Source organism: Thunnus albacares, chromosome 17 (assembly GCF_914725855.1).
Source record: "Thunnus albacares chromosome 17, fThuAlb1.1, whole genome shotgun sequence".
NCBI classification, from domain to species: Eukaryota; Metazoa; Chordata; class Actinopteri; order Scombriformes; family Scombridae; genus Thunnus; species Thunnus albacares.
The window spans coordinates 19,601,982-19,627,072 of record NC_058122.1 but is presented as its reverse complement, the minus strand read 5'-3'; the positions used below and the strand labels follow the sequence as shown (position 1 = coordinate 19,627,072).

General features: G+C 37.8%; 8 protein-coding genes across 11 annotated transcripts; 4 read left to right on the top strand and 4 right to left on the bottom strand.

Annotated features, from left to right (window-relative positions):
* LOC122967113 (hemoglobin subunit beta-2-like) lies at positions 1 to 15,638 on the top strand. The gene is made up of 4 exons (XM_044331570.1): positions 1 to 154; positions 281 to 503; positions 612 to 764; positions 15,574 to 15,638. Exons 1-3 carry the CDS (start codon positions 63 to 65, stop codon positions 738 to 740), a joined length of 444 nt encoding a protein of 147 aa, XP_044187505.1. The 5' UTR covers positions 1 to 62; the 3' UTR covers positions 741 to 764; positions 15,574 to 15,638.
* On the bottom strand, positions 4,194 to 5,522 carry LOC122967118 (hemoglobin subunit alpha-1). Its single transcript, XM_044331577.1, has 3 exons — positions 5,383 to 5,522; positions 5,069 to 5,276; positions 4,194 to 4,415 (listed from the first exon to the last, which is right to left on the bottom strand). Exons 1-3 carry the CDS (start codon positions 5,475 to 5,477, stop codon positions 4,287 to 4,289), a joined length of 432 nt encoding a protein of 143 aa, XP_044187512.1. The 5' UTR covers positions 5,478 to 5,522; the 3' UTR covers positions 4,194 to 4,286.
* On the bottom strand, positions 12,612 to 13,569 carry LOC122967114 (hemoglobin embryonic subunit alpha-like). The gene is made up of 3 exons (XM_044331571.1): positions 13,425 to 13,569; positions 13,130 to 13,337; positions 12,612 to 12,831 (listed from the first exon to the last, which is right to left on the bottom strand). The coding sequence occupies exons 1-3, from the start codon at positions 13,520 to 13,522 to the stop codon at positions 12,703 to 12,705; spliced, it is 435 nt and encodes a 144-aa protein (XP_044187506.1). The 5' UTR covers positions 13,523 to 13,569; the 3' UTR covers positions 12,612 to 12,702.
* Positions 13,285 to 15,638, top strand: LOC122967111 (hemoglobin subunit beta-like). The gene is made up of 4 exons (XM_044331563.1): positions 13,285 to 13,357; positions 14,653 to 14,874; positions 15,091 to 15,313; positions 15,421 to 15,638. Exons 2-4 carry the CDS (start codon positions 14,783 to 14,785, stop codon positions 15,547 to 15,549), a joined length of 444 nt encoding a protein of 147 aa, XP_044187498.1. The 5' UTR covers positions 13,285 to 13,357; positions 14,653 to 14,782; the 3' UTR covers positions 15,550 to 15,638.
* Positions 15,639 to 16,534: 896 nt separating this feature from the next.
* On the bottom strand, positions 16,535 to 18,004 carry LOC122967107 (hemoglobin embryonic subunit alpha-like). Of its 3 annotated transcripts, none has more exons than XM_044331559.1 (4): positions 17,872 to 18,004; positions 17,577 to 17,784; positions 17,195 to 17,281; positions 16,535 to 16,640 (listed from the first exon to the last, which is right to left on the bottom strand). In XM_044331559.1, exons 1-4 carry the CDS (start codon positions 17,967 to 17,969, stop codon positions 16,599 to 16,601), a joined length of 435 nt encoding a protein of 144 aa, XP_044187494.1. In that variant the 5' UTR covers positions 17,970 to 18,004; the 3' UTR covers positions 16,535 to 16,598. The 3 variants fall into 3 exon arrangements, with proteins under 3 accessions (XP_044187494.1, XP_044187493.1, XP_044187492.1); XM_044331558.1 differs by having other exon boundaries at positions 16,535 to 16,602; positions 17,157 to 17,281; positions 17,872 to 18,002; XM_044331557.1 differs by lacking the exon at positions 16,535 to 16,640 and having other exon boundaries at positions 17,084 to 17,281; positions 17,872 to 18,002.
* A 1,076-nt stretch (positions 18,005 to 19,080) lies between these two features.
* On the top strand, positions 19,081 to 20,061 carry LOC122967110 (hemoglobin subunit beta-like). Its single transcript, XM_044331562.1, has 3 exons — positions 19,081 to 19,296; positions 19,514 to 19,736; positions 19,844 to 20,061. Exons 1-3 carry the CDS (start codon positions 19,205 to 19,207, stop codon positions 19,970 to 19,972), a joined length of 444 nt encoding a protein of 147 aa, XP_044187497.1. The 5' UTR covers positions 19,081 to 19,204; the 3' UTR covers positions 19,973 to 20,061.
* Positions 20,062 to 20,998: 937 nt separating this feature from the next.
* Positions 20,999 to 22,490, bottom strand: LOC122967106 (hemoglobin embryonic subunit alpha-like). Of its 2 annotated transcripts, XM_044331556.1 has the most exons (4): positions 22,342 to 22,490; positions 22,047 to 22,254; positions 21,623 to 21,747; positions 20,999 to 21,066 (listed from the first exon to the last, which is right to left on the bottom strand). In XM_044331556.1, exons 1-4 carry the CDS (start codon positions 22,437 to 22,439, stop codon positions 21,063 to 21,065), a joined length of 435 nt encoding a protein of 144 aa, XP_044187491.1. In that variant the 5' UTR covers positions 22,440 to 22,490; the 3' UTR covers positions 20,999 to 21,062. The 2 variants fall into 2 exon arrangements, with proteins under 2 accessions (XP_044187491.1, XP_044187489.1); XM_044331554.1 differs by lacking the exon at positions 20,999 to 21,066 and having other exon boundaries at positions 21,550 to 21,747; positions 22,342 to 22,489.
* A 1,070-nt stretch (positions 22,491 to 23,560) lies between these two features.
* Positions 23,561 to 24,529, top strand: LOC122967109 (hemoglobin subunit beta-like). The gene is made up of 3 exons (XM_044331561.1): positions 23,561 to 23,766; positions 23,982 to 24,204; positions 24,312 to 24,529. The coding sequence occupies exons 1-3, from the start codon at positions 23,675 to 23,677 to the stop codon at positions 24,438 to 24,440; spliced, it is 444 nt and encodes a 147-aa protein (XP_044187496.1). The 5' UTR covers positions 23,561 to 23,674; the 3' UTR covers positions 24,441 to 24,529.
* The last annotated feature ends 562 nt before the right edge of the window (positions 24,530 to 25,091 follow it).

Genomic DNA, 25,091 nt, shown 5'->3' with positions numbered 1-25,091 from the left:
AATAAAAGACGCATCTGGCACTGACAAAGCAGGATTCGTAAAACAAATCTAAAGACAGCAAAATGGTCGAGTGGACAGACGCCGAGCGTGCCGCCATCCAGGACATCTTCTCCAAGATGAACTATGAGACCGTGGGCGCTGAAACTCTTGCCAGGTGTGACATGTTGTTTTTTTTGTTTGTTTTTCATTTTCCTTCATGTAAATACACAAAAGAAGCAGTAATGTGTTCATTGACACTCATAGAATTGGGAGTTATGGATGTTTTTACATGTTTCCCCAGGTGCCTGGTCGTCTACCCCTGGTGCCAGAGGTATTTCGGCAACTTTGGAAACCTCTACAACGCCGAAGCCATCATGGCTAACCCCATGATTGCCAAACATGGAACAACCATCCTCCACGGTCTGGACCGTGCTGTGAAGAACATGGACAACATCAAGGAGACCTATGCTGAGCTGAGCGTGCTGCACTCCGAGAAACTGCACGTGGACCCTGATAATTTCAGGGTAATGATTTATGGAAACTGCTGTGACTGTTATTATACATATTCAATAATCATTCCAAAAACAGCTCACCCTTCATGTTGTTGATGTTTTCTGCTTGTTGTGTTGCAGCTGCTGGCTGACTGCCTGACCATTGTGGTTGCTAGCAAGATGGGCAAGGACTTCAATGCTGATGTCCAGGAAGCTTTCCAGAAGTTCCTGGCGGTGGTTGTGAGCTCCCTGGGAAGGCAGTACCACTAAAGAGCTGCAACAGAGGACCATCACATGCTGAGATTTTGTTTAAAAGCTTTTGGTTTTATCATGTCTCAAGAGCATAAACAAATAAAACAATAAGCATATCCAACAAGCTGTTTCCCCCAGTCTGTGTTTGTGGTCATATCACAAAATGACGTCTATTAAATTCTTTTCCCTATTACACTGTGTTCACAAAACGTCGCTTGGATTATGTTCATATGCAACGTTTTATCGAATGAATGAAGCCCGGAGTGAGGGTGTGGTTAGATCCAGGCAGCAAAAGCACTTTGGTTAAAGTTAGTTAAGATGGTCGTTTCGTTTCAGATGTTAATAAACATGCTGAGCTTCAAGTCATTGCCGTTTTTTCTGTATTAGACGAAGACTATGATCTTTCTCTAACCTGAACCAAGTGCAGCAGTGGCTAAACATAACCAAAAAAAATTTGGATAATGCTTTTAGCAGATGCTGGACATAAAGAATCAAGTTGTCTCTGAAAATGCCACTCACACTTTCAACATCAACATTTTTGCACCTTAACAAACACGTTAATTAACAACTTTTTCTCATTGTGTTGAGAGCAAACGTAATTCATGTTATTGATGTATTGTAAACCTTCAGCCAGCATTACTGTACGTTTCTAGCAAAAACGTATTTGCTGTTGCAATTCACAACGATGTAAAAATTTGTATTGTGAAATAGGTCACAATATAAATGTTCAGTGGTAGAAGAAGTATTTAGATCTTTTAGTCAAAGCTGCAATACCGCAATCTGAAATGAGATTCAAGTAAAAGTCTGGCAAACATTACAGTACAGAAGTATTATCCAACATATCATATGTACTTAAGGATCAAAAGTACTCTATGCATATATTATTATTATTATTATTATTATTATTATTATTATTATTATTATAACATTGGTGCATTTTAACTAGTGATCCATAAGAATTCGTCATATTTTATTACATAATTATAGCTGTCAAATAAATGTAGTGGAGTAAAAGAAAAGGGGGTAGAAGAACAAAGTAGGCTAGATATAGCCTGAATATTCAAATAAGGTACAAAATATTAAAATGCAAAAACGTTTTTAATTATTTATTATACATATTAAATATTGAACGTAATTGTTTACATTATTTATATACATGCATACTCTTAAAAAAGTGAAAAATCATGCGAATAACTTTCTTTTTTAAATTATATTGTATTTTGAAGGAATTAGGAGTTGATGCAACAACGGTATAAAAAGTGACTCAATGGAAATCAAAATGGTTAAAAAAAAAAAAAAGTCCTATTAAGATATTAACATTTACCAAGAGAAAATGGTATTAATACACATAGGAACATTAAATGACAACAACAGTAGGGGGGACATCTGAAAAACATTTTATTCATTTCACAATGGCATGGCCAAAAAAGTGGACTACTTTTAAGAAACAGTTAAAACAAGAATCATACCTTCTTCCACCAACACTTACAACCTACTAACATACTGTATTTCATCAATTTTCAAAAGAAGTCAATGATTTTCCAACGGGAACAGAGAGAGGACAAACATACTCTATATCTATATACTCTATGACATGACTATAAAATAAAAATAAAAATAAAAATAAGGATCATAGTATCATTTGATTCCACCAACACTGACAGCACAAATACACACACACACACACACACACACACACACACACACACACACACACTCTCTCTCTCTCTCTCTCTCTCTCTCTCTCTCTCTCTCTCTCTCTCTCTCTCTCTCTCGCTCTCTCTCTCTCTCACCACACACTCAAACGCAATCATGCACACACATCCCTCTCCTCGTATAAACCTACATGTTTATATGCAACCAGACTGTAACCATTGAAATGAAGGATACAATCTGAGGAATATTTAATATTGTTTTTTAATAAAACTATTCAAGTGTAAATTATATCATATTTTTAAATAAAACATACAAAAAGGGCAGAATCTACAGGCTAACAAGCTAACAGACTGACAAACACAAATACACACACACAAACACACATATATATCATAATTTTTTAAATAAAACATATGAAATAAGGCAGAATCTATATATAGGCCTGATAGGCAGAATATACCCCTTTGGTGCATAACGTCCATTGGAGTGGACAGATGTTTTTTCAGTCACAGAAAAAAATGTACAAGAAAAATATCAGCCTATTGAAAACTCGATTAAAGTATTTCTAACATTTTATTTGGTGGAAAAACTTTTTTTTTTTTTTTTTTTACCTCTCTCTCTCTCTCTCTCTCTCTCTCTCTGAGAATAAAAGGATTTAACAGATAGTCCTGAGCTACTGCATCTCCTCTACCCTCCGTCATTTTGAATTTACGATGCAATATCTCAAAATGACAGAGAGACAAAAATACTGATGTTATTATATATATATATATATATATATATATATATATATATATATATATATATATATATATATATATATATATATATATATATATATATATATATATATATATATATATATATATATATATATATATATTGACAGGGATGTATAATAAGAGCTGGATAGGGCGCCGCCGCTCAGCCTTGCAGCCATTTTTTCCCCCCAGTGGCCACTTGCGGTATTGCAGCGAAAAATCCCCCTGCGGCCCAAAAAGCATTTTCCTCATAGACCAACACTGTAAGAGAAAAGAGACGTCTGTAAAACTCTAAAGCTAAAGCTCTTATAATACATCCATAATATATGATGTATGATATTCAGATGGAATTGTTCGCCACCTGGTTGTTTGGACATGGTACTACAACTTAAATGGTTAAAAAATAAATAATAAATAAAATAAATAAATAAATAAATAAATAAATAAATAAATAAATAAATAAATAAATAAATAATATATATATATATAATGACATTATGAATTCGAATTAAGTATAACGTCTTATTAGATATTATTCAATAATGATTCGTTATATATCATAATTTAACATTTTTGAAAGTGGTCACTTCAAAACGAGTACTTTTACTTTTTAGTGTATTGTGTCGAAAATGTGAATAGGACTTAATAATTGATTTAAAAAACCTGTTCTCACCTTGCGATAGTATTGCAACTTTGACCAACGATCCCTAATACTTCCACCTCTGAACATAAGTTTTTCACGGTATAAATTGTGTACTGTGGCCTATATTTATTTTTATAGTAGTATTAATAGAGAGTCCCTTGAACTTATTCTTCGAAATTATAAGTGAGAAGAGTCTGAATTTATTCTGCATTCATTCTGACCTGTTTTCCTTTGGTGATTCATGATGCATGTCAAAAAACAAAACAAGGACCCTCTGCTCTTTATATTTTTCTATCAATAATAAAATGCTGCTGACAGTTTATTTGAATTAAATTGATGTCATGCATGCTGTTGACTTGAAACCCTTTGATCGAGAAAAAAATCACTCAACCACACAAACAACCAGGAAAATTTCATTGCTTTTGATCATTTATTCATCTTCGGACTAACAGAGAGTATTGAAGCCCATGCTGCTGTCCGTCATCTGCCCCTGCAGTTTGCAGTTTATCGGTATTTCTCAGACAGGGCACGAGCCAGAGCAGCCAGGAACTTGTCCATAGCCACATGGACCTCAGGGGTGAAGTCAGCGGGGAACATGATGGCCATGACCACAAGAAGGCAGTGGCCGATGATCTGTGAAAAGAGCATAATGAGTTTTAAATCAATCGCCAGCTTGTTTCTCAAGGCTAAGATGATCATAACCCCTACGCCCCTTCTAACGTATGTTTCTTCTGTTCATAATTTAGGAAGTAGGCCCTAGGTTGTATATATTAGGCCTACTGAGAGTCTCCGACCAGGGATTAGAAGGCTAAGATAGCCACGAGTAACTTCTAGTGTGCATCACTGATTTTTATCACCCTGTTTCCGTCGCATCCTCTGTCCTCTTTTTTCTTGCACTCCGATGACTGAACAGCGCTTTGATGGGGACTTCTTTAAACGGATCTTAATTTATCCTTATATGTTACTGCGCCCCTACAACATATTGTTTCATTTCAAATCCAATACGCAGGAGTGCACAGTGAGTAAACAAAAAAAAAATCTGTGAATGTCCAAATAATTCCGTATACTGCACTGTTCCCGGGGTCACTCAAGGTGACACACCCTAAAAAACACACAATTGGTCATAAACCTAATCTATTTTACAGTGAATAAAGAACATGGTGATATATTTTACAAGGGAATTTTAAGTGTTTATCTGCACACTTTGGGGGACCTGTGGAATAAATTCTATCTAACTTCTAAAGTACCACAATTTACTGAATTATGGTGTTAATCACGATAACTACCTTGAAGTTGGCAGGGTCCACACGCAGGGTGAAGGCGTGCAGCTCACTGAGGCTGAGAAGACCTCCCTTCAGATCGTCGATCTTGGACACAGCATCAGCAACTCCAGCCATCACGGTCTTTCCGTGCTTCTTCACGGGGGCAGAGCCAGGGCTCAAGTCCTTCCAGTGGGAGAAGTAAGTCTTGGTCTGGGGGTACACGACCAGCATCCTGGGTAGTGAGTGAATGAGTTAGTATAAGTAATAAATGAATAAATAAATAAATAAATAAACATACATTTTCGGAACAGTATCAGTCAGTTTTGGATCATATTTACCTGGACAGAGCATCGCCGCCGATGTCGTCAGCCTTGCCAGCCGCTTTAGCCCAGAAGGCCTTGACTACGGACTTGTCCTTAGAAGTGAGACTCATTTTGCTCGGTGATTGATTGGTTTGAGTTGAATACCGTATCAGCCCAAACTCTGGGGGCTTTTATACATGAGGCAAGACATGGGCACACCCGGTCACCTCCGAGATAGGCTGTGTGGCATTTGGAAGGGCTCCAGATGATACATTGCAGCTTGCGTGAGATAAACACATAAGGGGGGTCCCATGACCCCACACGCACTCAACTACAGATTAATGATAAGGTTTTTTCAATTTATCTGAATTCATAAAACTCAATATAAATAAATTAGTGTGCACTCCTTTTGAAAATGCAAAACAAAAAGACCCACTGACAGCCACTGAAAACAACGAATTTAAAGTATATTATAAGAGTAAGTGTTCTGGTATCGGTGTTATAAATACACATTTACATATGTGCCAAACTGCAAATAAGTTGTTGTTGTTTGTTGCACAATCTGAAGAGTTAACACAACCCTGAAGTGGCATATTTTATATAAATAAATGTTAGTTTTGACCGAATCTAAAATTCATTAGTTCTTACATCAAAAAACTAGTTTTGACTCTAAGTAGTTTCATCTTCATCATCTTCATTTACTACATACTTCTGAACAATTATAGGTTACTCATGTTGTTTACAGCATGCAATATGCCATAACAAATAAAAAAAGAGAGGAACTTGGTCTAAATCAAAATTTTAGAGAACATGTATGTTAAATTTATGTTGGTAAGTGACAGACCAGGCAAATCTAATTAATAATTCTGATTCACATTAAATTTGGTTGTCAGTTGATCCCAGGTCACCTCAGGTGAAGTTTGCTGCCAATACATGACGTGTGCAAGACTTATCTAACGGGATACCAGAGCCTCCAAGGGGTGGATCCGCCCAGAGGGCAACAAGATAAATTTTCATAAGGCCTGTAGTAGCTTAGCTGATATAGACTGCAGCGCAACTGGCATGTCTCTGTGTGGTTGTAGAGGCTACTTTTTCACTGTCCATTTAATTTAATTACGGTGTCATCGATCTGGCTCTGACATGCGTTCAAAAGAGACATTTCCTTATAACTAAAGCTTTCTTGGACTGAGGTGTGATGACTGAGCCACAAATTCAATTTGTAACAATTTCCAGATAACGGACAAAAGCCTTCAAACCTTCTTTCAAGTCCTGCTTGCTGATTTTTGTTCGTTTTGGATTTACACATTGGTTACAATCACACTACCAGCTGATTCGTCTGGTATTGGTACGGGGGGCGGAGATTTAAGGGACAAGGGCGTGAGGCCACATCTGTCCATATCTGAAGACACACACAGTCAGACCACACTGGTGGACAGATGCTGAGCGTCACAGCAGAGGTCTAGTGGACCTATCGCTTTAGCCAGGTAAAAACAAAATATGTTCAACCATATAGAGCTATCTATTCATTCGTCAACCGGTAAGTTTGCAGACAAAATCTGTCATAATAAGCCTAAATTTCTTATTTCATCTCTAGTAGCACAGGGCGTGGCTTAAAATTACTCCAATCCTTATTTAACCGTAGGTGACCTTTGATATAAAATAAAAAAACGACAGATTGTCAGATTAAATATTACATTTTTCTTCAGGATTCTTGCTCTGTACTGCATGACAGTATGCGCACTGTTGAGTCTGTTGCTATGTGATTGTTCTTAGATGTCGTGACGGTCTGTAGCTACTCTTTGGCAATCCCGTCTGCTTGGAAAAACTGCAAAATGCTATTTCCTTCAATCGACCTTACTATGGCAGCGATACTTTGCGTTTACAATTTTACAATTTCATTTATTTAGCAGATGCTTTTGCTTACATCTGAGAGCTGATACCACACAAGCAGGAATCTAGTCAGGAGAGAACAGGACGAGTAAGTGCCATTAAGCTAAGTTTGAGTCAGCTCATATAGATCGCATGTGAACTACGTCACTTTAGAAATGTTGAGATGGTTCGTATTTTGGAAATGTTAATATGTTACGTTTTGTTGAAATGTTAATAAGCTACGTATTACACGCGTTGAAACGTAGATAGCGTGGCACGTAATGCCAATGTTTTATTCTGGCGACCAGAACAGATGGTGCACAGAGGCAATGCGTATAGTGCATAGATTGCATAGACGCAGATTTTGTTTTGCTTTGTATTTTTGTTTTTTCTCTATCTTCAGTCCATCAAGTGCAGAGGTGAGGTTTCATATCCAAAGACTTTGTCATGCACAGACACACACATGCAAAAACCTCAAGTGTATGACAAAAACACAAACAAAAAAAACCCCCAAATTTCACTAACATTTCACTAATTTCACAATTAGTGAAATGTTAGATTGGGACCTGACATAACCGCCAAACTGATTTACAGGTTCTATAAAAAGTCTAACACTATTGACAGCCAAGTCTGAGTTGTAATCTGATGCTGTTCAAAGTTTACATCAACTTGAAAATGCATAAATGAAAAAATCATGTAAATTCTGACAAGCTCAGAAGGATAATTGTTACAGTATTATAAAATGGGCTGTTAAAATCTCGCAATCTGATTGGTTGATAACTGGTATAATGAGCGTATAGAGCTATGATGTTTAAAGTAATTTTACAGTTCTATGTGTACAGTAATTATCACTCAGCTGCTACCGTTAAAATGTCCGCAATCTGTAAGCAAACAGGGACGACGCAGAGCTCCACCAACCACTGTCTCCGCAGCACCATGGTGGTGCAAAAGCCTTTGGATGCGGACCTTCAAGCAAGAGAGGTAATGTCCGTAAGCGGGCACAAAGGTGAGAGCTCTCCCAGAACTATCGGTGGCCGAAGGTGTCCAGAGAAGGTGGAGCAGCATTGTCACCACACCAAGCAATGCATAACAAAATAAGTAGGCTTAACGTTTTGCAATGTGACCTCAGTGATGTTGGACAGTTTTCTATGGGTGTACAATTAATGTGAATAAATAAACTCGCTTTAGCAGTTTTCTAACGTTGCAGAGCAACCGCATGCAGCCGGGAACTACTTTCTTGTAAATTGCTCTTGAAATGTAATTGTTTTTTAATAAAAACCTGTTTTTATTGGATTGTGTCTATAATTTCTATATTGTAATATTTGGTAACCATTTTATAAAGGCAATATCTCACTCCTGGCCATGGTATATTGCGAGATATTGCTTAATAAGACAATCTTTCATTTTATATGTGAGTATACCATACCACGTAAAAGAAAAAACAAATCAAAACAAAACAAACAAACAAAAAACATTAAAAGGGTTTAACCCCGTTGGGATACAGGGCAAAACATACTATATTTGGGTTTACATTATATTTTTGGGACGCCCTCTAGTGGACATGCAACGTCCGTATTGCACCAACCACAGATTATAACGTCTGTGCCATTATAGAAATATAACTAGAAAAGGTACATTTTCTGAAGAAATTTTAGGTGAGGTTGCAACCTGGCGTGTATGGAGCACAAAAATGACGTAAGCATAAATAAATAAATAAAGACAGAAAAGTTGATTTAGTTATTTTGCATAGTAAATGTTGGGCTTTTGTATTGTGCACGCCTTTGGTAGGCCCTATATGACAAAGTAGAGCCTGAACTGACTCAAGTCAATTAAGTGACTGTGAGCCTATTTAAATGCCAAACAACACAAAAGTAGGGTATCACATTTTTTTCAAAAGAACCTCTGCTTGCCAAAGCTTGTGGTCCCGTCTCATCGATATTCATTTCACACACATCCCTAACAAAGTGGGTGTGTCATATAGTAAAGTGGGTGTATCGTGTAGACACTGCGAGTCCACAGACAAACCTACTTGATCTCTGCTGCAGTAGCCTACCTGGGCGCAGCCGCAGAGCTAGCATCTACCTACAGCAAGCTGCCCAGATGTTAGACATTTTATGAACATCTATAAATTGTAGCAACAGAAATAACCCATCAGAATATAGGACCTATTGATCAAGGAGCTTTGTAGCAGTGAGGGAGCCTTAGAGGTGCATGGCAACATACTCAGAGGTGATCAGGATCCACATGGAGTATAGCGCAGTGTCCAAAAGACACATTTGATATTATCAGTAGCCTATATTATTGGGGAGTAAGACTAACTGTGGGTGAATGGAAAAACGGAAAACAACCAATTAAAAACTTCTGAGGCTGCGGATTTATCAATATATATCAGTCCTGCTGCCTTCAAGTGCAGCACGGATTTAATGAACTAAAGGAGAAGCTCTTCGTACAGTATAAACAGCTGTGGACAGCAGATACTGTCAGTGCAGATCAGTGCAGACTGATTTACTGACTTTCCTGCTTTAACAACATTAAACTTTTTATTCTGTGCCGATTTTGGTCAGAGATTGTTTATTAAAATAAACAGTGCATTTATCTGTTGTTGCAGCACGTCTGCAGCAATAATTTAGTTTGATCTTATTGATAAAATCGCCAAACCATCAGTGGATTGACATTGCGCCACAAATAGGCGTGGTTCTCAAACGTCTGTTGGCTGCTTCATTTGAATGAACCTCCCGCCTCTTTGCACCTCTCCTCCCACCTGTTCACCGTGCGCTCTGTGCTGGTCACCAATATACCACAGACGCGCAAAGCGAGTTTCAAGGTCAGGAAAATACCAAACCGGAACAAGCAAAGTGCTTCCATTGCGAAGGGAAGGAAGCACCGTGCGGGGTCAGCACAGTGCCCGAAAAGGATCGAAAAAGTGAGTAAGATCACAGCAGAAAAGTGATTGTCTTACGCCGAAGCTGTTAAGAAAATGACGAGAAACGACGAGATGGTGGCGGTGCAAAGAGAACCGGAGCAGAAAACGAATAAGCTAAACAAAATATCTGCATGGACAAGAAAAGCTTTTTGGTGTTCATTGCCATGGTTATCAGTTGTGCTGTTGAAATACATGAGAAGTCGGGAAGGATTAAGATGGTGTTGGACGCTGCCAGGAGATTCTTGAACATTGTGGACATTGTGTTGTTGGGTGCAACACCGAGGGGGGGATTTGCACCAACTCAGAAAATTGGATCTGGGTTATAGAATGGACAATGTTGTGAATGGGAGCACTTAGTTTGCACTGTGGAACTGATCAAATCCACTAGTCGGCAGTAATGCGCCCGAAAACTGTTTCCGAGCTGTTTCCCTTCCCTTCCTCAATCCTTCTTTCTTCTTCTCCCTCCCCATCTCTTTAAAAGCATAAGAAGTCAACTCTGATTATCTGATTAACTGTAGACACCTTATAAGAAAATCTCATGTGCTCATCTTTCAGGCTGATGACCAACAGCCTCGTGTCACTGCTCAAAAAAGGCTTTTCAACCAACTTTATGTGCGTTTTTATGGATTTCAAAGGGATGCAAACAAACCATTCAGAATAGGCAGTGATAGAGCTATCATAATCAGACCTTAGTAATACTTACTTTTGTGGGGAAACTGAATAGAATAGAATATAGTAATATATACTTTTTCACACCATGTGTTTGCATCCCTGATGCCAGTGTGTGTACACTAGCCTATTTATTTATTGGCTCATTTGATTGTATTCTGTGATAATCAGGATTAAAAAAGGTTTATTGAAAAAAGGTTATTCTTTGTCTGTAAGTTGTCTTACTAAACTCAGCCTCTCATCTTTAAAGTTAATTGTTAAAGGAAAAGCTTTTGTACTATATATATATATTACAATAGTTGTAGGAAAAATGGGGTCCAAAATGCACAGCCTTTGTTCTGTGTAAAATGCATTCCAAAGTTCAATTGATACTAATCTGATGCTTCAGTAGTCTCAGTTAGTTAAATCGAGTTGTTATATTCCAAAATTTGGCCTATTTAGTATGAAAGTCCCACTTTTTGTTTCCACACACTGTGGAGTGTGGCGGAGGGATACATTGTGGTAGGGGCGTGTAATTCTGTTGACGTTATCTGGCTTTTACTACTCAAGACGTGCTCAGAGAAAGTTTTGTGTGTGTATGTTTTTTGTTGTTGTTTGTTTTTTGTTTTGTTAGTTTGTTTGTTTTTTTGATTGCACAAACTATAACATGCCAATGCAAGGTCTGGTAGATGTATCTGACGTATCGATAAAAAAAAGTTTTATTGGTACTTTTTTGTCAATTGTCTCATTTTGAGAGTAAATGTGAATATAATATGATGATATAATAATTTAACGAATATAATATATAATCATGAATTCATGTTTGAAATTTGGTTGAATCTCAACGTTGTTTAGACGTCTGCCAACGTTTTCTTTTCAACTAGTTTTTGCAGGCCTACTTATCCATTCTCATTATTATTACAAACTGCGCAATATAGAAAAAATCGTATGTTGACACCGGACACACCGAGAGCCTAATTGTACTGAACCACCACTAAACCCCTGAAACAATCTAAGTGTTGCAGATGCTCTTATCACTGTTACAAATCCATAACACAGTACTTGACCGGCTCACCGCCCATCATATCGCACGCTTTTGGGAGGGGAACAGCTGGGTCGCATCTGGTGCACCCTATTTTTAGCTCGGCGCTCTGCTAGAGTTTAAGTTACAACATTACTGAGTGTAAACTACCATCACCCCATCTAGTTTTAAAAATAAGACTTAGTAACGTATCATTTCATAGAATAATAACCATGATAACAATACTGATAATTGTTTGGTTGTTTTTAATATTAACAATATCAAATATCATTATTTATTGTATAACAGCTTTAAATGTGTTTGAATGTAATTATTATATATTAGATGTAATTATTTATATTATCTATATACACACAATAATTATGTGTGTGTGTGTGTGTGTGTGTGTGTGTGTGTGTGTGTGTGTGTGTGTGTGTTTGTTTACTTCAAAATAATTAATTATTTACGCATTACCACTTCTTCTGTTTTACCACGATATTCCTGAATTAACGTAATTTTGGTAACACTTATAATGAAGGTACAAATATTATATTTAACTAAAATGCATTCAGTAATGCAGAATGTGTCATGAACTCCTGATGCTCAGCATTAACAAATGACTAAGTCACCATACATTTACGTGATTAGTTTGCATTTAACAGATAGTCAAAGCATGATACAACCTGATCATATAAATATTTGGGAAAATATATGAACTTTACGACTGTCCCCATTTTCAAATTCTGCTAGTTTATTGTCCCGTTTAACAGACTGGAAACACAGTCTACTCCTGATGTCTAAAATAATCACAAAAGATTTTTTTTTTAATTCTTGCATTTATTTATTATTTGCAGAGTGAGCTCTTGCTGCAGTCTCCGTCTTCTACTCCAGCTGTTTATCTGTATTTCTCAGCCAGGGCCAGAGCCAGAGCAGCCAGGAACTTGTCCATAGCCACATGGACCTCAGGGGTGAAGTCGTCGGGGAACATGATGGCCATGACCACAAGGATGTTGTGGGAGGCAATCTGTGAAAAGATGATAATCACATAGATGTTAGATATATGGAGTTTTTTTTTATCTCCCCATCCACACATCTGTCCCAGATGTTTGCTGTTACAGTTGTTGCTCATTCTGTACTCCATTCTTCATATGTACAGTATAGACCTAATTGAACAATGCAGGTTTATCTGAACGGAACAGAATTATCTACACAGTACACAAGGACATTATGTGCCTGTTAATGACAAATGAACCTTTTGCGAGACTTGAAACCAAAGTCTGAGAAACACACTACATCATGTATTGATGATTTTGAATTTGCACCTTGAAGTTGGCAGGGTCCACTCGCAGAGTGAAGGCATGCAGCTCACTGAGGCTGAGAAGACCTCCTTTCAGATCATCGATTTTGGTCAGAGCATCAGCAACTCCAGCCATGATAGTTCTTCCGTGCTTCCTCACGTTGGCAGATCCGGGGCTCAAGTCCTTCCAGTGGGCGAAGTAAGTCTTGGTCTGCGGGTAGACGATCAACATCCTGGGTAGAAAATTAAAAAGGTGAGTATGTAATTGAATCCATCAGTGTTGGAGCAGGTTACATCAGTCTGTTTTAAGTTATATTTACCTGGAGATAGCATCCATACCGATTTCGTCCGCCTTTGAAGACACCTTATTCCAGAAAGCCTTGACATTGGCTTTGTCCTTAGCAGTGAGACTGGTCATCTTGCCTGTTGGTTGAGTGTCGCTTAGTGCTTTGTAGCCCAAACAATGGGGGGGTTTTATAGTTAAAACAAAGCATGGACACACCCGAGACCACCTCCAAGATAGGCTGCAGAGGACGTTTCCTGTTAGGTTGCAGCCCCCATGAGATAAAAATCTTCTTATGGTGGCCCCAGAGCCTCTTTGAATTACATCACCCAATCTAAAACACAGTAATCTACCTAATTATTTAACACATATTGTGTTACATAATGTGGTACATAATATAGATATGGACACACTCGAGGCAGTCACGGTCTGTGAGCAGCTACTGGCAAAAATAAGGGCAAATGATACCACCATAGGAGCATACACATATTGATAATACATATTGATAATATGTATTATAATAACACGTATTATAATATATACATATTGATGATAAAATTATGATTAAAATCTGAACACAGCTTTAACAGAGGATCATTTGACAATTTGATCCAAGTAAGACAGAAAACACCCTTGATGTTCTGCTTCATGTTGAAGTTGCATGAAGAAAAAAACTTGTAGACACTAATGTTCACACTGAAATGAATGAAATGATAATTGCAATCAACAAACTGATGGCTGAGCGTTTCTGTTTACAATGAGCAGTGGGGAAATCAGAAAAAAGGACGGTACAGCTGACAGTGTCAAACTAGTATTTAAACCGAAATTTTACAATCGCTGTCCAAGGTCCTGATCATGGAACCTGCTCGGTTTCTTTTGCTGTTATTGTGTAGTCTCTGGGTGACAAACTGGCATTTTGTTACTGTGTTCATCATGTATGTGTGTATATCATGCTGTGGCTCTGCCAACAATTTGTGATCTTTTCAATTTACGCCTGTTTGACCAAAAGATAACGACACAAAGGGAAAATAAGTTTCAAGATATCTTGTAAACTTTTTTCTTTGACATCATTACTTCTTATTATCACACTGCGTTACTATGCATTATTATTTAAATATGAATCATTGTGAGTCTGAGGAAGTTTGTATTGTTTTGCCCTGTTGAATGGTGGGGCCCTGTGGGGCGGTATACTTTGTACCTCAAGCTATTTTTGTCTTAGAAACAATCTAACTCGTGCAGATACTCTTATCATTGTCTTAAATCAGCGGTTGACCGGCCCACTGTCATCCAGTCACATGCTTCTGAGAGGGGAGCAGGATTGCTTTAAAAGGGGAATCTAGTGCCGGGAAGCAAAGCATCTACTGATCCGCACAGGACAATCTAGACGACAGCAAAATGGTCGAGTGGACAGACTTCGAGCGCGCCACCATCCAGGACATCTTCGCCAACATGGACTATGAGTCTGTGGGCCCTGCAGCTCTTGCCAGGTGAGGTGTACTTGTTATTTTGCATCAACAGGAGTGTACTGACGTAATCTTTATGACACCCTAAACAAGACACTATTTAAGGATCAGGATTTATGTTTTGGATGCACTTTGTCAGAACACAACGTGTCCCAAAGAATCACAAATGTTTTTTTTTTCTTTTTTTGTGCTACAAATGATCTCAATCTTAAACACTTGTGTTCTTTAATATTTTTTCAGGTGTCTGGTCGTCTACCCCTGGTGCCAGAGGTATTTCGGCAACTTTGGAAACCTCTACAACGCCGCCGCCATCAAGGGAAACCCGATGATTGCAAAACATGGAACAACTATCCTCCACGGTCTGGACCGGGCTGTGAAGAACATGGACAACATCAAGGAAACTTATGCCGCGCTGAGCGTGCTACACTCCGAGAAACTGCACGTGGACCCTGATAATTTCAAGGTAATGAGTTATGGAACCGCTGTGACTATTATTATAGATATTCAATAATCATTCCAAAAACAGCTCACCCTTCATGTTGTTGATGTTTTCTGCTTGTTATGTTGCAGCTGCTGGCTGACTGCCTGACCATTGTGGTTGCTAGCAAGATGGGCAATGACTTCACTGCGCAGGTCCAAGAAGTTTTCCAGAAGTTCCTGGCTGTGGTTGTGAGCTCCCTGGGAAGGCAGTACCACTAAAGAGCTGCAACAGAGGACCATCACATGATGACAGGCTCTTTGTTTTTATCATGTCTCAAAGTCAAATAAAAGAATAAGCATATTCAAAACGTTGTTTGTCTGTAATTATGAACGAAACAGATTATATCACCATGAAATTTAACAGGGTATCTGAGAAAATAATGATTACAAAAAAAGTGACCTTTGGACACAAAAAGCCACGAAAAAGATGTTCAAATGTTAAATTGATAGTCCACGTACATTTCATGAGAGCAGCCTATTTTTAACTCGGCCTTCTTCTGGAGTTTAATTTACATCACTGAATGTCAACTACCATCACCCAATCTAGTTTTAAAACTAGGACTAAATAACGTAACATTTCATTTAATGATAATAACAATAAAAACGATAATGATAATAGTTTTGTTGCTGTTAATATTGTCATTGTTATTGTTCTTATGTTTTTTGTATAACAGCATATATTGCATCTAACTGTGACTTCAAATGTCTTTACATTTAATTATTATATATTAAATATAATTATTTAGATTGTTTATATCCATGCATTACTAATTAACTCTTCTGTTTCTCCACGACATTCCTGAATTAAATGAATTTTGGTAACACTTTATAATGAATGTACAAATCATGTATTTAACTAAAATGCATTAATTAATGCAGGATTTGACATGAACTCCTGATGCTCAGCATTAACAAATGATCATGTAACTATGACTTTACCCGATTACTTTACATTTAATTGTTAATTAATTAATATTAATTGACAGTTACTTCATACATTGACAGTTTTTATACCCACAATTACTGTGAGTTTAAGATTAAAGCATGATACAACCAGATCATGTAAAACTTTGGGAAAGTATATGAACTTTACCACTGTCCCCATTTTGAAATTCTACTAGTTTATTGTGCGGTTGAACAGATTGGAAACACAGTTGACTCGTGTTGTCTAAAATAATCACAAAGAAAAGATTTTTTTTAAGTCATGCATTTATTCATTATTTGCAGAGTGAGCTCTTGCTGCAGTCTCTGTCTTCTACTCCAGCTGTTTATCTGTATTTCTCAGCCAGGGCGAGAGCCAGAGCAGCCAGGAATATCAATGTACAAATCATATATTTAAATAAAATGCATTGATGAATGCAGGATGTTTAATTAATTAATTGACAGTTGCTTCATACATTGACAATTTTTATACCCACAATAATTGTGAGTTTCAGATTAAAGCATGGTACAACCTGATCATGTAAAACTTTGGGAAAATATATGAACTATACGCATTTATACTGTTGGGATATTCAGATGACAGCATTGCATTTGTGGTTTCGCATGTTATGCTAAATATTTCCACATAAGGAAGACATTTGTAGATTTAATTAAATAAAGCAAATTAGTTTTGTTTCTAAAACTTTGGGGAAATATATGAACTTTACGATTGTCCCCATTTTCAAATTCTGTTAGTTTATTGTCCCGTTTAACAGACTGGAAACACAGTTTACTCCTGATGTCTAAAATAATCACAAAAGATTTTTTTTTAAATTCATGCATTTATTTATTATTTGCAGAGTGAGCTCTTGCTGCAGTCTCCGTCTTCTACTCCAGCTGTTTATCTGTATTTCTCAGCCAGGGCGAGAGCCAGAGCAGCCAGGAACTTGTCCATAGCCACATGGACCTCAGGGGTGAAGTCGTCGGGGAACATGATGGCCATGACCACAAGGATGTTGTGGGAGGCAATCTGTGAAAAGATGATAATCACATAGATGTTAGATATATGGAGTTTTTATCTCCTCATCCATACATCTGTCCCAGATGTTTGCTGTTACAGTTGTTGCTCATTCTGTGCTCCATTCTTCATATGTACAGTATAGACCTAATTGAACAATGCAGCTTTATTTGAACGGAACAGAATTATCTACACTTGTACATAAGGACATTATGTGCCTGTTAATGACAAATGAACCTTTTGCGAGACTTGAAACCAAAGTCTGAGAAACACACTACATCATGTATTGATGATTTTGAATTTGCACCTTGAAGTTGGCAGGGTCCACTCGCAGAGTGAAGGCATGCAGCTCACTGAGGCTGAGAAGACCTCCTTTCAGATCGTCGATCTTGGTCAGAGCATCAGCAACTCCAGCCATAATAGTTCTTCCGTGCTTCCTCACGTTGGCAGAGCCGGGGCTCAAGTCATTCCAGTGGGCGAAGTAAGTCTTGGTCTGCGGGTAGACGATCAGCATCCTGGGTAGAAAATTAAAAAGGTGAGTATGTAAATGAATCCATCAGTGTTGGAGCAGGTTACATCAGTCTGTTTTAAGTTATATTTACCTGGAGATGGCATCCATACCGATTTCGTCCGCCTTTGAAGATACCTTATTCCAGAAAGCCTTGACATTGGCTTTGTCCTTAGCAGTGAGACTGGTCATCTTGCCTGTTGGTTGAGTGTCGCTGAGTGCTTTGTAGCCCAAACAACGGAGGTTTTTATAGTTAAAACAAAGCATGGACACACCCGAGACCACCTCCAAGATAGGCTGCAGAGGGCGTTTCCTGTTAGGTTGCAGCCCCCATGAGATAAACAAAGATCTTCATATGGTGGCCCCAGAGCCTCTTTAAATTACATCACTCAATCTAAAACACAGTAATCTACCAAATTATTTAAAATATATTGGACACACTCGGGACAGTCACGGTCTGTGAGCAGCTACTGGCAAAAATAAGGGCAAATGATACCACCATAGGAGCATACACATATTGATAATACATATTGATAATATGTATTATAATAACACGTATTATAATATATACATATTGATGATAAAATTATGATTAAAATCTGAACACAGCTTTAACAGAGGATCATTTGACAATTTGATCCAAGTGAGACAGAAAACACCCTTGATGTTCTGCTTCATGTTGAAGTTGCATGAAGAAAAAAACTTGTAGACACTAATGTTCACACTGAAATGAATGAAATGATAATTGCAATCAACAAACTGATGGCTGAGCGTTTCTGTTTACAATGAGCAGTGGGGAAATCAGAAAAAAGGACGGTACAGCTGACAGTGTCAAACTAGTATTTAAACCGAAATTTTACGATCGCTGTCCAAGGTCCTGATCATGGAACCTGCTCGGTTTCTTTTGCTGTTATTGTGCAGTCTCTGGGTGACAAACTGGCATTTTGTTACTGTGTTCATCATGTATGTGTGTATATCATGCTGTGGCTCTGCCAACAATTTGTGATCTTTTCAATTTACGCCTGTTTGACCAAAAGATAACGACACAAAGGGAAAATAAGTTTCAAGATATCTTGTAAACTTTTTTCTTTGACATCATTACTTCTTATTATCACACTGCGTTACTATGCATTATTATTTAAATATGAATCATTGTGAGTCTGAGGAAGTTTGTATTGTTTTGCCCTGTTGAATGATGGGGCCCTGTGGGGCGGTATACTTTGTACCTCAAGCTATTTTTGTCTTTCTTAGAAACAATCTAACTCGTGCAGATACTCTTATCATTGTCTTAAATCAGCGGTTGACCGGCCCACTGTCATCCAGTCACATGCTTCTGAGAGGGGAGCAGGATTGCTTTAAAAGGGGAATCTAGTGCCGGGAAGCAAAGCATCTACTGATCCGCACAGGACAATCTAGACGACAGCAAAATGGTCGAGTGGACAGACTTCGAGCGCGCCACCATCCAGGACATCTTCGCCAACATGGACTATGAGTCTGTGGGTCCTGCAGCTCTTGCCAGGTGAGGTGTACTTGTTATTTTGCATCAACAGGAGTGTACTGACGTAATCTTTATGACACCCTAAACAAGACACTATTTAAGGATCAGGATTTATGTTTTGGATGCACTTTGTCAGAACACAACGTGTCCCAAAGAATCACAAATGTTTTTTTTTTTCTTTTTTTGTGCTACAAATGATCTCAATCTTAAACACTTGTGTTCTTTAATATTTTTTCAGGTGTCTGGTCGTCTACCCCTGGTGCCAGAGGTATTTCGGCAACTTTGGAAACCTCTACAACGCCGCCGCCATCAAGGGAAACCCGATGATTGCAAAACATGGAACAACTATCCTCCACGGTCTGGACCGGGCTGTGAAGAACATGGACAACATCAAGGAAACTTATGCCGAGCTGAGCGTGCTGCACTCCGAGAAACTGCACGTGGACCCTGATAATTTCAAGGTAATGAGTTATGGAACCGCTGTGACTATTATTATAGATATTCAATAATCATTCCAAAAACAGCTCACCCTTCATGTTGTTGATGTTTTCTGCTTGTTATGTTGCAGCTGCTGGCTGACTGCCTGACCATTGTGGTTGCTAGCAAGATGGGCAATGACTTCACTGCGCAGGTCCAAGAAGTTTTCCAGAAGTTCCTGGCTGTGGTTGTGAGCTCCCTGGGAAGGCAGTACCACTAAAGAGCTGCAACAGAGGACCATCACATGATGACAGGCTCTTTGTTTTTATCATGTCTCAAAGTCAAATAAAAGAATAAGCATATTCAAAACGTTGTTTGTCTGTAATTATGAACGAAACAGATTATATCACCATGAAATTTAACAGGGTATCTGAGAAAATAATGATTACAAAAAAAGTGACCTTTGGACACAAAAAGCCACGAAAAAGATGTTCAAATGTTAAATTGATAGTCCACGTGCATTTCAAGAGAGCAGCCTATTTTTAACTCGGCCTTCTTCTGGAGTTTAATTTACATCACTGAATGTCAACTACCATCACCCAATCTAGTTTTAAAACTAGGACTAAATAACGTAACATTTCATTTAATGATAATAACAATAAAAACGATAATGATAATAGTTTTGTTGCTGTTAATATTGTCATTGTTATTGTTCTTATGTTTTTTGTATAACAGCATATATTGCATCTAACTGTGACTTCAAATGTCTTTACATTTAATTATTATATATTAAATATAATTATTTAGATTGTTTATATCCATGCATTACTAATTAACTCTTCTGTTTCTCCACGACATTCCTGAATTAAATGAATTTTGGTAACACTTTATAATGAAAGTACAAATCATGTATTTAACTAAAATGCATTAATTAATGCAGGATTTGACATGAACTCCTGATGCTCAGCATTAACAAATGATCATGTAACTATGACTTTACCCGATTACTTTACATTTAATTGTTAATTAATTAATATTAATTGACAGTTACTTCATACATTGACAGTTTATATTTTTTTATATTTTTTTCATACCCACAATTACTGTGAGTTTAAGATTAAAGCATGATACAACCAGATTAACTAAAACAAATTAATTTGTTTTCTAAAACTTTGGGAAAGTATATGAACTTTACCACTGTCCCCATTTTGAAATTCTACTAGTTTATTGTGCGGTTGAACAGATTGGAAACACAGTTGACTCGTGTTGTCTAAAATAATCACAAAGAAAAGATTTTTTTTAAGTCATGCATTTATTAATTATTTGCAGAGTGAGCTCTTGCTGCAGTCTCTGTCTTCTACTCCAGCTGTTTATCTGTATTTCTCAGCCAGGGCGAGAGCCAGAGCAGCCAGGAATATCAATGTACAAATCATATATTTAAATAAAATGCATTGATGAATGCAGGATGTTTAATTAATTAATTGACAGTTGCTTCATACATTGACAATTTTTATACCCACAATAATTGTGAGTTTCAGATTAAAGCATGGTACAACCTGATCATGTAAAACTTTGGGAAAATATATGAACTATACGCATTTATACTGTTGGGATATTCAGATGACAGCATTGCATTTGTGGTTTCGCATGTTATGCTAAATATTTCCACATAAGGAAGACATTTGTAGATTTAATTAAATAAAGCAAATTAGTTTTGTTTCTAAAACTTTGGGGAAATATATGAACTTTACGATTGTCCCCATTTTCAAATTCTGTTAGTTTATTGTCCCGTTTAACAGACTGGAAACACAGTTTACTCCTGATGTCTAAAATAATCACAAAAGATTTTTTTTTTTAAATTCATGCATTTATTTATTATTTGCAGAGTGAGCTCTTGCTGCAGTCTCCGTCTTCTACTCCAGCTGTTTATCTGTATTTCTCAGCCAGGGCCAGAGCCAGAGCAGCCAGGAACTTGTCCATAGCCACATGGACCTCAGGGGTGAAGTCGTCGGGGAACATGATGGCCATGACCACAAGGATGTTGTGGGAGGCAATCTGTGAAAAGATGATAATCACATAGATGTTAGATATATGGAGTTTTCTTTTATCTCCCCATCCACACATCTGTCCCAGATGTTTGCTGTTACAGTTGTTGCTCATTCTGTGCTCCATTCTTCATATGTACAGTATAGACCTAATTGAACAATGCAGCTTTATCTGAACGGAACAGAATTATCTACACTTGTACATAAGGACATTATGTGCCTGTTAATGACAAATGAACCTGTCGCGAGACTTGAAACCAAAGTTTGAGAAACACACTACATCATGTATTGATGATTTTGAATCTGCACCTTGAAGTTGGCAGGGTCCACTCGCAGAGTGAAGGCATGCAGCTCACTGAGGCTGAGAAGACCTCCTTTCAGATCGTCGATCTTGGTCAGAGCATCAGCAACTCCAGCCATAATAGTTCTTCCGTGTTTCCTCACGTTGGCAGAGCCGGGGCTCAAGTCATTCCAGTGGGCGAAGTAAGTCTTGGTCTGCGGGTAGACGATCAGCATCCTGGGTAGAAAATTAAAAAGGTGAGTATGTAAATGAATCCATCAGTGTTGGAGCAGGTTACATCAGTCTGTTTTAAGTTATATTTACCTGGAGATGGCATCCATACCGATTTCGTCCGCCTTTGAAGACACCTTATTCCAGAAAGCCTTGACATTGGCTTTGTCCTTAGCAGTGAGACTGGTCATCTTGCCTGTTGGTTGAGTGTCGCTGAGTGCTTTGTAGCCCAAACAACGGAGGTTTTTATAGTTAAAACAAAGCATGGACACACCCGAGACCACCTCCAAGATAGGCTGCAGAGGGCGTTTCCTGTTAGGTTGCAGCCCCCATGAGATAAACAAAAATCTTCATATGGTGGCCCCAGAACCTCTTTAAATTACATCACTCAATCTAAAACACAGTAATCTACCTAATTATTTAAAATATATTGGACACACTCGGGACAGTCACGGGCTGTGAGCAGCTACTGGCAGAAATAAGGGCAAATGATACCATCATAGGAGCATACACATATTGATAATACATATTGATAATATGTATTATAATAACACGTATTATAATATATACATATTGATGATAAAATTATGATTAAAATCTGAACACAGCTTTAACAGAGGATCATTTGACAATTTGATCCAAGTGAGACAGAAAACACCCTTGATGTTCTGCTTCATGTTGAAGTTGCATGAAGAAAAAAACTTGTAGACACTAATGTTCACACTGAAATGAATGAAATGATAATTGCAATCAACAAACTGATGGCTGAGCGTTTCGGTTTACAATGAGCAGTGGGGAAATCAGAAAAAAGGACGGTACAGCTGACAGTGTCAAACTAGTATTTAAACCGAAATTTTACGATCGCTGTCCAAGGTCCTGATCATGGAACCTGCTCGGTTTCTTTTGCTGTTATTGTGCAGTCTCTGGGTGACAAACTGGCATTTTGTTACTGTGTTCATCATGTATGTGTGTATATCATGCCGTGGCTCTGCCAACAATTTGTGATCTTTTCAATTTACGCCTGTTTGACCAAAAGATAACGACACAAAGGGAAAATAAGTTTCAAGATATCTTGTAAACTTTTTTCTTTGACATCATTACTTCTTATTATCACACTGCGTTACTATGCATTATTATTTAAATATGAATCATTGTGAGTCTGAGGAAGTTTGTATTGTTTTGCCCTGTTGAATGATGGGGCCCTGTGGGGCGGTATACTTTGTACCTCAAGCTATTTTTGTCTTTCTTAGAAACAATCTAACTCGTGCAGATACTCTTATCATTGTCTTAAATCAGCGGTTGACCGGCCCACTGTCATCCAGTCACATGCTTCTGAGAGGGGAGCAGGATTGCTTTAAAAGGGGAATCTAGTGCCGGGAAGCAAAGCATCTACTGATCCGCACAGGACAATCTAGACGACAGCAAAATGGTCGAGTGGACAGACTTCGAGCGCGCCACCATCCAGGACATCTTCGCCAACATGGACTATGAGTCTGTGGGCCCTGCAGCTCTTGCCAGGTGAGGTGTACTTGTTATTTTGCATCAACAGGAGTGTACTGACGTAATCTTTATGACAACCTAAACAAGACACTATTTAAGGATCAGGATTCATGTTTTGGATGCACTTTGTCAGAACACAACGTGTCCCAAAGAATCACAAATGTTTTTTTTTCTTTTTTTGTGCTACAAATGATCTCAATCTTAAACACTTGTGTTCTTTAATATTTTTTCAGGTGTCTGGTCGTCTACCCCTGGTGCCAGAGGTATTTCGGCAACTTTGGAAACCTCTACAACGCCGCCGCCATCAAGGGAAACCCGATGATTGCAAAACATGGAACAACTATCCTCCACGGTCTGGACCGGGCTGTGAAGAACATGGACAACATCAAGGAAACTTATGCCGAGCTGAGCGTGCTGCACTCCGAGAAACTGCACGTGGACCCTGATAATTTCAAGGTAATGAGTTATGGAACCGCTGTGACTATTATTATAGATATTCAATAATCATTCCAAAAACAGCTCACCCTTCATGTTGTTGATGTTTTCTGCTTGTTATGTTGCAGCTGCTGGCTGACTGCCTGACCATTGTGGTTGCTAGCAAGATGGGCAATGACTTCACTGCGCAGGTCCAAGAAGTTTTCCAGAAGTTCCTGGCTGTGGTTGTGAGCTCCCTGGGAAGGCAGTACCACTAAAGAGCTGCAACAGAGGACCATCACATGATGACAGGCTCTTTGTTTTTATCATGTCTCAAAGTCAAATAAAAGAATAAGCATATTCAAAACGTTGTTTGTCTGTAATTATGAACGAAACAGATTATATCACCATGAAATTTAACAGGGTATCTGAGAAAATAATGATTACAAAAAAAGTGACCTTTGGACACAAAAAGCCACGAAAAAGATGTTCAAATGTTAAATTGATAGTCCACGTGCATTTCATGAGAGCAGCCTATTTTTAACTCGGCCTTCTTCTGGAGTTTAATTTACATCACTGAATGTCAACTACCATCACCCAATCTAGTTTTAAAACTAGGACTAAATAACGTAACATTTCATTTAATGATAATAACAATAAAAACGATAATGATAATAGTTTTGTTGCTGTTAATATTGTCATTGTTATTGTTCTTATGTTTTTTGTATAACAGCATATATTGCATCTAACTGTGACTTCAAATGTCTTTACATTTAATTATTATATATTAAATATAATTATTTAGATTGTTTATATCCATGCATTACTAATTAACTCTTCTGTTTCTCCACGACATTCCTGAATTAAATGAATTTTGGTAACACTTTATAATGAATGTACAAATCATGTATTTAACTAAAATGCATTAA